Source organism: Saccoglossus kowalevskii, chromosome 22 (genome assembly GCF_978046115.1).
Source record: "Saccoglossus kowalevskii chromosome 22, keSacKowa6.1, whole genome shotgun sequence".
Taxonomy (NCBI): Eukaryota; Metazoa; Hemichordata; class Enteropneusta; family Harrimaniidae; genus Saccoglossus; species Saccoglossus kowalevskii.
The window spans coordinates 8590211-8607317 of record NC_140662.1 but is presented as its reverse complement, the minus strand read 5'-3'; the positions used below and the strand labels follow the sequence as shown (position 1 = coordinate 8607317).

The window sequence follows — 17107 nt, the reverse complement described above, 5'->3', positions numbered from 1 at the left end:
ACTACACACATCCATATGATACTAGTATATCACCTCAACCATCCGACTACAACTACACACATCCATGTGATACTAGTATACCACCTCAACCATCCGACTACAACTACACACATCCATGTGATACTAGTATATCACCTCAACCATCCGACTACAACTACACACATCCATGTGATACTAGTATATCACCTCAACCATTCAACTACAACTACACATATACATGTGATACTAGTATATCACCTCAACCATCCGACTACAACTACACACATCCATGTGATACTAGTATATCACCTCAACCATTCGACAACAACTACACATATCCATGTGATACTAGTATATCATCTCAACCATCCGACTACAACTACACACATCCATGTGATACTAGTATATCACCCAACCATCCGACTATAACTACACATATCCATGTGATACTAGTATATCACCTCAACCATTCGACTACAACTACACATATCCATGTGATACTAGTATATCACCCAACCATCCGACTATAACTACACATATCCATGTGATACTAGTATATCACCTCAACCATCCGACTACAAATACACACATCCATGTGATACTAGTATATCACCCAACCATCCGACTACAACTACACATATACATGTGATACTAGTATATCACCTCAACCATTCAACTACAACTACACATATCCATGTGATACTAGTATATCATCTCAACCATCCGACTACAACTACACATATCCATGTGATACTAGTATATCACCTCAACCATCCGACTACAACTACACACATCCATGTGATACTAGTATATCACCTCAACCATTCAACTACAACTACACATATACATGTGATACTAGTATATCATCTCAACCATCCGACTACAACTACACATATCCATGTGATACTAGTATATCACCTCAACCATTCGACTACAACTACACATATCCATGTGATACTAGTATATCACCCAACCATCCGACTATAACTACACATATCCATGTGATACTAGTATATCACCTCAACCATCCGACTACAAATACACACATCCATGTGATACTAGTATATCACCCAACCATCCGACTACAACTACACATATACATGTGATACTAGTATATCACCTCAACCATCCGACTACAACTACACACATCCATGTGATACTAGTATATCACCTCAACCATTCAACTACAACTACACATATCCATGTGATACTAGTATATCATCTCAACCATCCGACTACAACTACACATATCCATGTGATACTAGTATATCACCCAACCATCCGACTATAACTACACATATCCATGTGATACTAGTATATCACCTCAACCATTCGACTACAACTACACATATCCATGTGATACTAGTATATCACCCAACCATCCGACTATAACTACACATATCCATGTGATACTAGTATATCACCTCAACCATCCGACTACAAATACACACATCCATGTGATACTAGTATATGACCCAACCATCCGACTACAACTACACATATACATGTGATACTAGTATATCACCTCAACCATCCGACTACAACTACACATATTCATGTGATACTAGTATATCACCTCAATCATCCGACTACAACTACACATATCCATGTGATACTAGTATATCACCCAACCATCCGACTACAACTACACATATCCATGTGATACTAGTATATCACCTCAACCATTCAACTACAACTACACACATCCATGTGATACTAGTATATCACCTCAACCATTCAACTACAACTACACACATCCATGTGATACTAGTATATCACCTCAACCATCCGACTACAACTACACATATACATGTGATACTAGTATATCACCCAACCATCCGACTACAACTACACATATTCATGTGATACTAGTATATCACCTCAACCATCCGACTACAACTACACATATCCATGTGATACTAGTATATCACCTCAACCATTCAACTACAACTACACACATCCATGTGATACTAGTATATCACCTCAACCATTCAACTACAACTACACACATCCATGTGATACTAGTATATCACCTCAACCATTCAACTACAACTACACATATTCATGTGATACTAGTATATCACCTCAACCATCCGACTACAACTACACACATCATGTGATACTAGTATATCACCTCAACCATCCGACTACAACTACACACATCCATATGATACTAGTATATCACCTCAACCATCCGACTACAACTACACACATCCATGTGATACTAGTATACCACCTCAACCATCCGACTACAACTACACACATCCATGTGATACTAGTATATCACCTCAACCATCCGACTACAACTACACACATCCATGTGATACTAGTATATCACCTCAACCATTCAACTACAACTACACATATACATGTGATACTAGTATATCACCTCAACCATCCGACTACAACTACACACATCCATGTGATACTAGTATATCACCTCAACCATTCGACAACAACTACACATATCCATGTGATACTAGTATATCATCTCAACCATCCGACTACAACTACACACATCCATGTGATACTAGTATATCACCCAACCATCCGACTATAACTACACATATCCATGTGATACTAGTATATCACCTCAACCATTCGACTACAACTACACATATCCATGTGATACTAGTATATCACCCAACCATCCGACTATAACTACACATATCCATGTGATACTAGTATATCACCTCAACCATCCGACTACAAATACACACATCCATGTGATACTAGTATATCACCCAACCATCTGACTACAACTACACACATCCATGTGATACTAGTATATCACCTCAATCATCCGACTACAACTACACATATCTATATGATACTAGTATATCACCTCAACCATCCGACTACACTACACATATCCATGTGATACTAGTATATCATCCAACCATCCAACTACAACTACACATATACATGTGATACTAGTATATCACCTCAACCATCCGACTATTTTATAAAGTTTATTAATTACTCTGGGTTTTAAGCGTTCAGTCAAAAGAGAAAGTAAACATTATTCCTTGCAAAATCCGCTATTCTTATGATGATGCACAGTCTCTCTGATGATACAAAGGTTCTTCAGCTTTTTAAATAAGTTTCCAAATACGTACACAAATTTCAAAAAAACAAAAAAAAAAAAAAAACATTCAATTAACAAAGACATCAAAAGCATACCCTATTTGCGTAATTTCAACACATCAATAAAAACGATTGCCCTGTTAGCATTTTGCCCATCTTTATTCTAAACACCGAATATACATGTCCCCAAAAGAGGTTTGCAAAATTTATCCAACATTAGCCGGCCAAAAAATGAAAATATACTTCTATGAAATCCAGAAATATCATACCACCATCATGATATAATTCAGTGTTTGGCTGAACTATTCATTACAAATTAAATCAAAAAGTATCATACGTCTTATCGATTAGATCAACGAAATTCTGTATTCAGGAAGGAAATTATACATATTTATGCAGTTAAATAACACGCCAGACTGTTCTTCGCGATTATTCAGGGCGGGGGAATTCTGAACGTCACGTACTACTAAGTATGCTTTACCGGAGATTCTCTGGTAGGTTCGCCGGAAAGATTCACAAAAGAAATAACAAAAATGTAAGACTTGAATATTGATTAGTAACCTTTTTAGTAGTAATCTTGTATGTCGAAAAAAATATACCCGTATTTTATTTTCTCGATTTTAATAATCCTACCTGCGTGTAGACATTACTATATATTGCAAAACCACCCTTAATAAGCTAACATTCACGGGCATGCACCCGGGGGTGGCAGTTGATACATATTAATTATTATTATTACATAGCTGGGTAGGGAGGTGCCCATGAGTGCTCAAAAGTGTGGCCATTTTTATACTTGGATAGTGGCAAAATCTATACCCATATTTATACCAAAGTATCATTTTTATCATCACTGTTTATTTCGAATAAAACAGTTACCTAGGGATAGGAGGTCGGGATCTGAGGTCATATATGGACCCACAAATATACCAAATCGGAAAAGAATTACCGATATTCTTGACCAGAAATAAGACCGATACTTATACCTAATATTCAAAAAACCAGACCCATTTCAGGGGAACGTCACATATGCCGCCACACTGGGTCACCCCCCTCGAAAATCAAGCTGAGACCTTTTGTATCAGCACAATTTCCCCCCTCAAAATGAAGGTTGTAGAGGGTCTAGATTTCAAAATTTAATGAGGAGTATGCCCCTGGATCCTCCTAGAAAGCTCGCGTCTTCGGCGCGAGGGGTGATGAGCAGATCTCGCCCCTGCATGCATAATTTCGTGCCGGCGCCTCTGTACTATAATACCGACTGATTTGGATATCTCGGCAAAATGTATCCTGGTGTATAAACCTCTAGCCCTGTGACCCCCCCCCCATATGAGACCACAAAATTTGTGCGTGTGTGTTCTCTAGAAAAGTTGTTCTAGATGATTGGATATAAATTGTATTATCTGATGAAATGTTGAAATCTGTCTACACAACGGAGCAAATGTAACTTACTGCCATATGTGCTAATTGTTGTAATCTTTCATTTTCCTTCGCAGTGCTGCAAAACAGCACGAACAAGTAATATTAAAATGTACTGTTTTATCTATTATGTTTCTTTAAGGTTTATGCACACTACGAATTGTTTTCATAAAATATTGTCGTAACTAATACATTTTTGTCGTGTAATAAGTAACTGCGATTTTCAACAAGAAACCTCAACCGCAGCCTTTCAAATAGAGTCTGCGATGAACCTCAGACCAATGGTCTGACATTTACAGATAAATATCACAACTAGGAATTCGAAACGTTGGCATGGCGACATCGATACACATATATGGCGCATTACGTGTAAAATGCGAGGAAGTTGTAAATATGCATAATGCTTACAAAACCTTATGCTTTTGTCATGAATTTGTTTTTGCGTATCTGTTGACTGACTTAATTAGCTGATTATTAGCGAATTGCTGTGTTATGTCTGTCATCGTTTAGGCCTATTTGAAGTTTTGGACGGAACTTGGCTTAGTGATTTGGAACTAATTACGAGATAACCGTCGCTATTCTGACTACGATTTCTGACAGTTGGTATCCGTAGTTATTAATGTAGTGAACGATTAATCAAAAGATATGACGTATTCAGTACTTAGCGTGATTGGCTTTATGATTGAAAGTTACGCCCTAGAGTCTTTTTACTGCTTTGTAATTGGTTAGAGTTTTGAAAATGAATAAAGAGAGTTTGAGTTGGTCTTTGGGAGCACAGCACGATAGACGCAGTCGTGGTTCAGTCCTGGAGAGTCTTGGGCCAGCCTTTTCCCCAGGGCGCTGTGTCTTATAGAGTGCTCGAATGACCGACTAAGACGAGAGTTGAAACGTATTTCGCTGTGTGTGTCTTATTTGACTGTAAAGCTTAACTGACTTTCCCGATCCCATACCTCAAGGGGACGCAATAGAGAGACGAGACGAGATTCCCCCGTGGCAATTGTGGAGAACCCCGTGGAGAAGAATTTACCCCTGATACTTTCACAAAGCTTGAGAAGACGGGATGCCCACGATTATTTGTTCAAATACAAATCTGCAATATGACTCTGATTTAGAGCTTGTGCTGCTTGGTGTAATCAGACCAGATGCCACAAACACGAAAGTCCAATAACGTGTCGGCAGATGATCATTTGTTTACTGAGTACAGTTCATATAGCTGACGGCCGTACGTGTCTACATGGGGTCGAAAGTTTTTTTGATAGTGGTTTGTCATCAGCTAGGTCAGTTTACCAGCTACCCGAGTTACAGTTGGTTTTCCCGTTTTCATCATGAATAACGGCTACTTTGTTTGAAGTAGATATACGACACATAATATTAACTGTATTGCATCTTTAGAAATACGCAATTTTCTATCAGTACCGGTATATAGCAATAACTCCAAATGTATTAGAACAGTGTACAGAACAGTGTTGGGTGCTTCCGCAGTAAGCTATTTTAGGGGTTATGTATTGCATGGAGCTTCATGTGTAGCCAGCTGACAATGAATGTTTGTTAGTTCATGGTATTATCAACATTTTTAATATGAAAAACATTAAAATATCATCTGAAACAATTTCTTTTCATTGTAGTGTTTCAGTGTCACTTTATTTAACCCATCGAGGGGGGGGGGGGATATTTCCTGGAGACTCAAGTTAACAAATGAAAATAGCTTATAATATGATTATCAAAAAAATATGTTCATTATAAACTGAAATAATCTGACAAAAATATCTGTCCTGACGTTGCATCTACATCTATCTATCTATACAATGTTGATAATTCTGGGTTAGCCAGCATTAATTTCTATTATATCCAGTATACAGTGAAGTAATGTTGGTTTCCATACAGCTTGTTCTAAAGAATATAAAGGAAAAAATATGGCATTCTTTATCAGCATCCTCAGTTATATTATACAGGTTCTCTAATAAAACACAATTTGTTTGGTAATAATTGTAAATGGTTACAGTGTTATTCCATACTAAATAAACATGGTTCTAAATGTCCATATGATTTGTGTGACAGATTAGGCGCAAAACTGACAATTGAGATTTGTGTCCACAAAATATAAATAACTGTACATCCACAATTATGAGCAACTAATGTAAGGGGCCAGTGAAAATTTGCACCACAAATTTTATTGAGTATTTTAAGTAGGTAAAGATAATTTTCCAAAAAAATCAAAAACTGTAAATGTGCTGCCTTCTAGATGACTAATATGGCAAGTGTCAGTTCTGCAGTAGCAATTATTAGCTATTTAAATGTGAAGTGACATCTAGCAAATCAGTTGTCACTAATACCCTCATAATTGTATTAAAGTTGCCTGCAGTGCATGTTTTTGGCCAAAGAGTGTACAATGTCACCTTTGACTTATTGTGGTACAATTAAACTGCTATACATAGATAAAACCCAAGTTTTTCTGTATTGCCTGCCCAAAACACTGTTAACAAGTTATACAGTCCTCTTTGCTTATGAAGTTTAAGCCATTGCATGAAAAACAAAATCCATCCAAGAAGGGACCTTCTGCAGTCATCTTAATAATATTAATTAGATGCATAAACTCTTTAGGTAAGAATAAAAAGGGTCTTACACAAAGAAATTTAAAAACTATAATTTAAAAACAAAACCAAAAACACTATTCTAAAAATATAAAACAAATCAAAAACAAATATGAATAAAAAATATGCATCCTGAGTTGTGTGTGTGTTTTAAGTTTCAGCTTAACTATCCAAGTACTTTCAAGATATATTTGTTAAATCAAAAGGAAAGGACATGCATCAAGGTTCAATATTGGTTAAATCTTGAATCAAGTAGTAGCATGTGTAGTATTGTGTTTGTATGAAGTTTGAACTAGACCATTCCAGTGTTTCCAAGATACAGACCTGGAACTGTATTTGCTAAAACAAAATGGCCACCAGTAAGCCATTTTTCAACTATATCTGCAAATCAAAGTTAAACTGTAAATAGCTCCCATGTGATCAGAGCGTGTATTATAAAGGTATAGGCTTTGCCTAATAAGTGAATGTAATTGTATGTAGGTTAATCCATCAATAAAATTGATCAAGATGTCTGAGAATCTATGACATACTTTATATGGAAACACATGATTTTGATACGGGCATTTTGAAAAACATGCAAAGACACTATACTTAAACAAAGTGCACTAATGAGGCACTCTATGAATGTGGTATTTCTAGAGATCGGGGTTTGTCTCGTCTGCAGTTGAATAATTTTTGCTTTGATTTTCTTATGGTTTTTTCCCCAATGCGACTTAGTTTCACTTGTTTTTTTAATTCTTGGTAATTAGTGTCATTAGCGATAGAGTAGTAAAAACCGCAATTAACCTCAGTGCAGCAAATCGGGATAGATCTTTCTGACGTAATGGGAAAATTTCGCTATTTTGGCTGACAAGTAAAATCTGCTAAATTAAACCTACGTGAACATGTAAAGTAACAACAGACTGTTTCCTTGACAGATTCTTGAAATTAAATCATCAAAATAGTACAACTAAAAAGTCTGTACAACATACCTAGAATAGATAAATAAAAACATCGTAGTTTAATGTTCGTTCGGACTTTGAGCCCTTGAAAGTAAGTGATCCAGCCCTTACAAACGCCAACCATTGAAATTTGTTTAATTGCTATCAAATTTTCGCTCGAAAAAAAAAATCATTTGTAAGACGTGCTTTTGATACAAACCAAAGATCGCAGTCGACCCTACACAAAACTACCGCCATTTTGTCTTCTTTGTCCTCGTTCGGCAAAAACAAAAAAACTCGCATATTTACTATTTGTTTAATGAGTGCATTTTTATTTAAAAATATAAAACAAGAATAAACACTAAGTAAAATAGGAATCAACTGCTTCGTTTTATTTGAGTAAGATGGAAACCATGCGAAAACAAATGTGAAACATTACTGTATGCTCGAGGAGTCTAGACACTGGGAGTCGTGTGCAAAGAGATTGTTCACAAATTAGATCACATTGGAAGTGTTTTCAGTCACGCCGTGTAGCTCCAATGCGTAAAATATAAAATTTATATCTTGAGTAAAACTGACAAATTTCCTTGCTGTTGCTGTCGGGTGTCTGCCTTATACATGGATTAAGTATAGACGCGGGGATTCAGCTTTCCTTTACTGTGCTCGTGGCGTCGCAATAGCGGTGAAAGTCAGTACTGGGTTGAACCGACAGCCATGGCCACTATATTTTGAATGATCATAAATAATTTTTGAACCTAATAGTAGTGATTACTGTGATTATTATATAAATTTCTTGCAAAGTCTGAAACGATACTGAAACAAAATTGTTGATTCCTTCTATATTCATGCTTGAAAGTAGGCCGAAGTATCCGCAGACCCGCAGGTGAATATGAGTATCCAGATAATAAGTTAGGATCGATCAGTTCACATGAATTATTCTGTTCTGATTCATCATTGCAAAACAATGGCCTGGAAACAGCCCAGCTTGAGGGAAACAGTATCGTGGAAAGAAAGAACAGTATCGGACCCGATACCCTTAAAAGACCTAATGAGAACACTGCAGAATAGCGGGCGAAACGAAAGTTACGACACAGGCCCGAGGAGAACACTGTACATGTAACCAGCACATTTACGAATCAAGATTGGCAGAAAGTTGTACAGCATCTGTCTTTGATTTTGTCTATTGATGAATATGAAGCACAAAGTGAAATTGAACTTGCATTCATGAAAATCAGAAAGGGTACTGCTTTTTCATCAAACTGAAAAAATGGCCGCGTCACTCTTGTAACTGCGCATGCATACTCCCCATACTCGCATACATTTGATGTTTTTAGTCGCTGTATCTGCTCAAATAACATCCATCATGATATAATAAATAATTATATACTAAAATTCGCAAATTTGCAGACCTTCCAATGAAATATTACCAGTTTTTTTGCGACAGAATACGTTATTGCAATATGCAAATTAGGCTACTCACCTCAGTCAAATAATTGTTAAGAAACTTTAAAGACTCTAAGTTATAAATTAATTAATGCAATAATTGACTAATTAATATGCATGGAATTGCACCAAAATCTAATCAGCACATCTACTCATCATATATTAGCTGTGTGCCAAATTTCATTTGAATTGAAATTGTAAATCTTGAGTTATCAGTGGAACAAACTTTAGTCACAGAGTCATAGACACCGGTACCACATAAGCTCCGTTTCACAGGAGCTAAAAAGGGAGACGTGCATCGGGGTCCCATTTGTTTTCATTGTACCAAGTTTGAATATAATCAGTCTATGCATTACCAAGATCTGGTTCTGAAATGGCCAAAACAGGGAATTTTTATGAATTTTTAGCACTAACATTGGCCACTGTTTGTTCATGTTAAATAAGCCATATGTACAAGCCTAGATAACAATTTTGTAAAAGTCTGGAAAACAATCAAATTTGAGGTAAAATCAGTGAATAAATTCATTTGCACAGAAATTAAGGGTGACCAATACATTTTCAAGACTGTAATCAGAATTGGCTAAGTAGAATGGTTCATTACTATACACCCTTTTTCAGTTTACAAGGTGGTCTATGGGGAACACTGCAAACATTTAATTTAACAATCGATGTGATGGTCAATTTTGTAACAACAAGCTTGACATTTGATGATTTTTAGCACAAAAATGACCACCATTCAGCCATTTTGAATAGGATCATCAAACCAATATATCTGTCTATCTATGACATGATGTATAATGAATATTTAAAATTTAAAACATAATCAGTGAAAGCAAGTCAGAGAGATATGGGACGAGAACCACATTCATTAATACAAAATGCCCGCCAGTCGGCCATTTTGAATATTATCTGAGAAACAAAATTATTTGCATCGAGGTTCTGTAATGTCTAATGTATAAACCAAGTTTGAACAAAATCCATCTGTAAACAGCCGAGAAATTCTTGATTTTAATGATTTTTAGCACAAAAATGGCCGCTATTCAGCCATCGTGAATCATATAGTGAAACAAATTGATGTGTATATGTATAATATCATGTATGATGTATGTGTGAAGTTTGATTGTGATTGGTCCAAGCATTTCTAAGATACAGGTCCGGATGCACGCACAGACGCACGCACGGACACACTGAGGTCAAAACATAAGTCCCCGTTTTCGGACTGCGTAGTAGCAGTAGAAATATGTTGCCAACATAAACACTGTATTTGCAGTTTAATTTGTTTATAAAAATGATTGGTCAAACTACTACTTATCCTGTTCCATATGGAACTCATGACATACACAATACATGTCAAATACACATTTGTTTACAGGTAATGCGCAGCAACCACGCTTTAATGACCATGAATACATTAATTACAATTATTTAATTATATGCACTCCTACTAGAGTAAATATGGTACTGCCAAACTGTGGTTATAATTATTCCCACTTTTAAGAAACTTTGTGCATGCTAGTTTATGGGATGTTCATTGATTTTATTATCAGGAACAACATAATTTAATTTTCAAGATCAAAAGGTAAAATAATAAAGAAACATAATTCAACGAGCATGCAATACAAGCTATTATATATTGTTCCCTATTTTGAGTGATGTATCACCAGGAGTCCACAAACTTCAGATCCTCAGGTATTCTGTGCAAATCAAAGACTCAGATTTCTTTATATGGATGTTACCATAATATTCAAAACTTGTTGTCGTTTATAGATTGCATATGTGATTTGATAGCATGATTTGTGCTGTGAAAAAGAATCCTTAATCTTCTGAAAAAACAAGCTCCGCTGTCTTCATTATCATGGAACAAGAATCAGTAAAGTGGCATTGTAATATTCATAGTCAGTCATTTAGAGAACATTGCACTTGAGTTACAGTTGCTTGCAGTTGCAATTATGAACTTTTATAGTGTTCATAATGATAGTGCATTTCATTGGACAAACATCATTGAGGCTAAACTTCGTGGATGTGCAAAAACCTGAGAAATAGTCGAGAAAAAAAATATGTAGCTGAGAACATCTAAAAGTTGTTTCTAATGAATGTATCAATGTCCTATTTATAATGACTGTTCAAATTATTATGTGTGCAATTTAAGGGACCTGATATAAGCAGAATAATCATCGCATTTTTCATCAAAAATACCAGTTACTTAACTTACTTGTGCTATTACATATTCAAAGTATACTTAAAAGTTGTATTATGTTTTATATTTAGTTGAAAGCCCTCTGTAAATAGGGCTTACGGTTTTGAATCAGTTGTCAAAAATAACATTTTTTACCAAAAATTACAAAAACATTCACTAAAAATCCAAATTTGCATATTTTGAGACGAATTTAACAAATCTGACAGAGGACCATCCCACGTATCATTGCTGGAAATATGAAAGCATTTGGACCTACGATTTTGGACCAGTTGTCGAAAATAAAATTGTTTACCAAAAATATTCACTACAAATCTAAATTTCCATATTTTTACACGAAGTTAACAAATCAGACAGAGGACCACCCCAAGTACCTTTGGTACAAATATGAATGTAATTGATGTCATTTAAAGAAAAACTTCACGCGGGACACGGGACGTACAAAGCCGGAGAGACCCCCCATACCAACAGCTTCGCTGGGTCATCTGCGATGACAGCAGAGCTAAAAATTAGAAAAACTGCCCAAAATGGCAATGCTGTGCAAACCTTTGCGTTTAGTGATGGCATTCTATATCTATTATGTGCTGATAGCACTTATGTGTCTGAAGTGAACAAAAGAAAGTGTTTGATTACGATGTAAACACGACACAATTTCCAAATGAGGAAGACATTTGACTGCATTTGTATGTCGTGGGTAATTTCTATTGTTTTTGGTGTCAGATGTATACTTATGTATATTGTTGTCACCACTGAATGTTTATTGATTTTAAGCAATTCAATTATATAATTGGACCATTTAATATCGGGGGGGGGGTTACCGTGCTAAAACAATTATATATATAAAAGATATATACATTGTAATATTAGATCTGTTTAATTCGTTAAAAAGATTCCTCTCAATAGTAAATAGCGCCCTCACTCAACAATATTTAGAATGAGTGGTTGGTCAAAAGTTTGATGAGTCAGGTGCATCTATTGGCTAAGCTTGTTGTACATAGATGCAAATGAGTATAGGAACCATTAATGCTGTAGGGTGTACTGGGAGGGGTGGAGGATTTCATGTTTGTAATGACTGGTTGTAATGTGGTATCTCGTTGTTTTCAAGATGCAGTCTGATATTTGTTGCTTTCTTGGTTGTTCAATTGTAGCTAAAATTTGTGTGGTGGGTGTTTGATATGTTTATTGTTTGTTGAGTCATTGTTTAGACACCCTGCAGCTTGAAATGGTATGGTCCAAATCCAAATTCGATATGGCGGTGTTGAATATCTGTGCGATATGGCAGTGTCGTCTAAAAACCACGCATCAAAATGATTTCTGTTTATTTATTTACTGTTGTAGATCCTGAGAACTAGCCATTGAATATGATGTCGAGAATAAATGGTTTTCTGAACAAGCTTTATTAATCATTGCTGGCAATATTCCAGTATGAATTGGGAGCAAACTGTGACACCAAATCTAGTCGTTGTATTGTTATGCTTCTAAAATATTTTTTTTAAATAAGCCATTGAATATGATGTCGAGAATAAATGGTTTTCTGAACAAGCTTTATTAATTATTGCTGGCAATATTCCAGTATGAATTGGGAGCAAACTGTGACACCAAATCTAGTCGTTGTATTGTTATGCTTCTAAAATATTTTTTTTAAATAAGCCATTGAATATGATGTCGAGAATAAATGGTTTTCTGAACAAGCTTTATTAATTATTGCTGGCAATATTCCAGTATGAATTGGGAGCAAACTGTGACACCAAATCTAGTCGTTGTATTGTTATGCTTCTAAAATACTTTTTTTAAATAAAATAAATTAAATAGAAATATTATGTGTATTTTTGTATGTGGAAACATGGCTGGCCCACTCAAAAATATGAAGAAGTGTGGTCAGCAGTTCTTTTTTTTTTTAATTTTTTTATTTGTGAAAAAAATGGTATTTTACAGAGTGTAAACAATAAAACACTCACAGTGCAAGGCTAGTTCAACAACATGTCTATTCTCTTGCTTGAGTGTGAAAGTACATGGTTTAGTGACTACCTCTTATATTTTTAAATTTTAGAATTTCTTTTATTTGGGAAGGTTCTTCTATAAAAATAGAACAGATATATATATATATATATATATATATATATATATATATATATATATATATATATATATATATATATATATATATATATATATATATATATATATATATATATACAATTATCAGAAAATGGTTGAAAATATTTTGTTAACCAGTTAATCCACACAATTCACTCACCTACTTCTTCAAACTTTTCCATATATTTGGTATTTGTTGTGCTAAATCAGCCCGATCAATTTGGTGTAAATATTTCACAAGACGTGTGAAATCGTGGCGTTGACTATTAATAATTCCGTGCTCTTGAAGCTTAATTATATAGTCCGCACCAGTCTTTATGTCTTCTCGGTTTTTCTTTTTTATTTCGTTTGTTAGTAACGTTTTCAGGTCTTTGAGTTCAGCTGTAAAAAACATTGCAATTATTACACAAAATTAATTCTCCTTACTCGTTTTAATATTGCCAATAATTGTCGATAACGTTAATGACAATATCATAGCATACAATTCAAATCTCGCTCTTACCTTCGTTCACATCTTTTCCCACCTTAATTGCAAACTCTTCGATTGGACTAGGACAATGTTGACCTAGTTAACAAGAAACAATAAAGCAAAATTAATGTCTGTCAACATATTGAAAAGTTAATAACATTTATGCTTCATTATTTGCCTGTTTCATTGAGTCTAATAGTAACAGAATTTATACTACATACACGTGCGACACGGACAAGGGTATACTATTTTCATAGTGTTCAATGGCAGCTTTTATTGCTTATAATTATATTTTATTATTTATTATTCCATTATCTGAATATATGTATAATACATAAAAGTAAGAGATAGAACATGTGTTTAAATAAAATACATAGTTACGCTATTCAATGTTTTCACCATTATAAGCTTCATTTCCAGTTATGCAACTACAACTTTGGGAATCGACACAAGATAATATATATTATTATTTCATAACCGGAATGCATGTAAAGCAATAGAGTCTAGAACATAATTTGTCGGAATCGTTTCAATTTAACTTTAATCAAATAGAGACACTTAAATATTACTTATATTCAGTGTTACCTAGTTCCCAGAATGCAGTAGTATAGACCTACTAAAATATACGTGTTAGATATTGATGTGGGCAACCTTTATGCCGTTTGAAATATTGAAAAGCTAAAAACCTAATATTTAAGGGAAGTTGTTATTTTCACATTTTTTTGTAATTGGCATCTTTTGACTGCTTAACATCGGCAAACATGGTTCTGTCGTTGGTGTATTCTCATCAGTATTTGGTATTTTGTATCGTAAACATTGATAAAAAGAGAAGTTATGTAGAAAAAATTACAATTTACCATCTGGTAAATCTTCTGCATCTCTAAAGAGTCCAACGCACTCAGTTTCCTCTGTGTATATTTGTAATAATGACTTGCCCTCCGTTTCAGGATTCTGGTTCACCGAATATTCATCTGACAAATGAGAAAGATGAAGTATGTCAACAAGAAAAATACTATTAATACCTGAGAACGACTAATCCGTGATCGTGATCCTAATAACTAACCTATTTCTGTCGGACTATTTATAAATGACGTTGTATTTTCAACTGAGATTAGCACCAATTCTGTTTCCACGTTAGTATGTGTATTGGTACTATCACATTCTGTGCTGCCCTGATAACCAAACAAACATAAATAAATAAATAAATAAATAAATAAATAAATAAATAAATAAATAAATAAATAAATAAATAAATAAATAAATAAATAAATTTAATTAATTTAATTAATTATGTAATTTAATTAATTAATAAATAAATAAATAAATAAATAAATAAATAAATAAATAAATAAATTTAATTAATTTAATTAATTATGTAATTTAATTAATTAATAAATAAATAAATAAATAAATAAATAAATAAATAAATAAATAAATAAATAAATAAATAAATAAATAAATAAATAAATAAATAAATAAATAAATAAATAAATAAATAAATAAATAAATAACTTTTTTAACATAAATACATTGGTATAAATACCAGACGTGCATCTACGTTACTGTAATTTTCTCTTGATAAAGGAGGCTGGATCTGTAAATCACATAAAATATTTTTATTAGGAGAATCGCATTCCAAATTCATGACGACAAATGTATAAAGTAGTCGAAGTTAATAGCATTTGATTCAGTCATATTCCCCAGAAATGAACAAATTACCCGTTTCCTGAAGAATAATAGTAGAATAACAACAACCAACACAGCGGTCACTGCAATAATTACGAATATGCTGCTCAGTATAAGCGGTATGCTATTTCCTGAATCAGAATATACGGTAGAATTCAATGCCATATTAGTATATGTGATAACTGTTGATCCTATTGACAAATGACAAAAGTATATACATTAATGATACAATGAACATTACGTTTAACAGTTCATATGGGTAGATTTTTGAAAGTTAATAAACACCAGTATTCTCCTGCATCTGATTTATCTGTATTTTTTATGTATCCTTTTTATCTACTACTTTGTGTTGAGCCATTATTAGTGAACATATCCCAAATGTTCGCATATGTCGCCGAATAGTTCGTTCTCTGAAATGATACATTTATGAGTATGTATTGACTGCTATGAACATTACAATGATGTTCGTCATGTTAAACACTGATCGAATAATCGTGTAGTATATATACCGATGCAAACGATGTACAAGAACCTAAATCTTACCATGTTAATAAGCATGCTATCAAATTGGACGCTTGAAAAGTAAGGTCAATGAAAATATCGTGTTTGCTTGCAGAGGTAGCGTCCCACCAGACTATTTAAGAGGGGTATTCAAAATTTTCATAATTGATTGCACCACTTGTGCCCGCCACTAACATAAAGTATGAGCGTTCGTTTAGTTCTTAATGGGACCATAAAAAAGGCATCAACTGCCTTCATGAAATAAAAAACCTGTCTAGCTAAGGTATGTGTGTAGTGACGTTGTATTATTAAGTATTATAAAATGTAGTCAAGATCAAAATATGCGATCAATTTTAATGTTCAGCATAAATAATAGTGTCAACTGTTTTTTGGTGGAATTCTAGTGTATACGGAATTGTGACCTCAGTCACTATGTTGCAACGGAATGTATGAAGTGTTGAAGAAACGAGTTCTTTGAAAGACAATCAATGTATTGGAATTTAGTTTGGCTGTGTACACCTACATAGAGTTTGAAACAATTCTAGGAATAAAAATGAAAGCTGTGGATGTTATTAAAAAAATTATGAGTATAATTCCCTTGTTAATGTAATTTTACCGACGGCGCTCATGAATACAGTGGCGACTTCTTAATTCAGTTGTTGCGGATGAATACAATAGCAGAGCGTGATTCGGTTGCCCTTGACACGTAACAAGAACATTTGCATGC

The 17107-nt window shown here is 34.2% G+C and overlaps 1 protein-coding gene across 1 annotated transcript; it reads right to left on the bottom strand.

Moving 5' to 3' along the window:
• Positions 1 to 13884: 13884 nt before the first annotated feature.
• Positions 13885 to 15716, bottom strand: LOC146728657 (uncharacterized). Its single transcript, XM_085495714.1, has 5 exons — positions 15706 to 15716; positions 15257 to 15360; positions 15051 to 15164; positions 14227 to 14289; positions 13885 to 14105 (listed from the first exon to the last, which is right to left on the bottom strand). The coding sequence occupies exons 1-5, from the start codon at positions 15714 to 15716 to the stop codon at positions 13885 to 13887; spliced, it is 513 nt and encodes a 170-aa protein (XP_085351840.1).
• Positions 15717 to 17107: the final 1391 nt, after the last annotated feature.

Bases quoted from the DNA above. Each gene is read 5' to 3' on its own strand.
- LOC146728657 (XM_085495714.1), bottom strand. The intron at 15,165-15,256 runs GTTAGTTATTAG...CTCATTTGTCAG, and splicing joins AAATAGTCCGACAGAAATAG to ATGAATATTCGGTGAACCAG. The intron at 14,106-14,226 runs GTAAGAGCGAGA...TGTTTTTTACAG, and splicing joins GGGAAAAGATGTGAACGAAG to CTGAACTCAAAGACCTGAAA.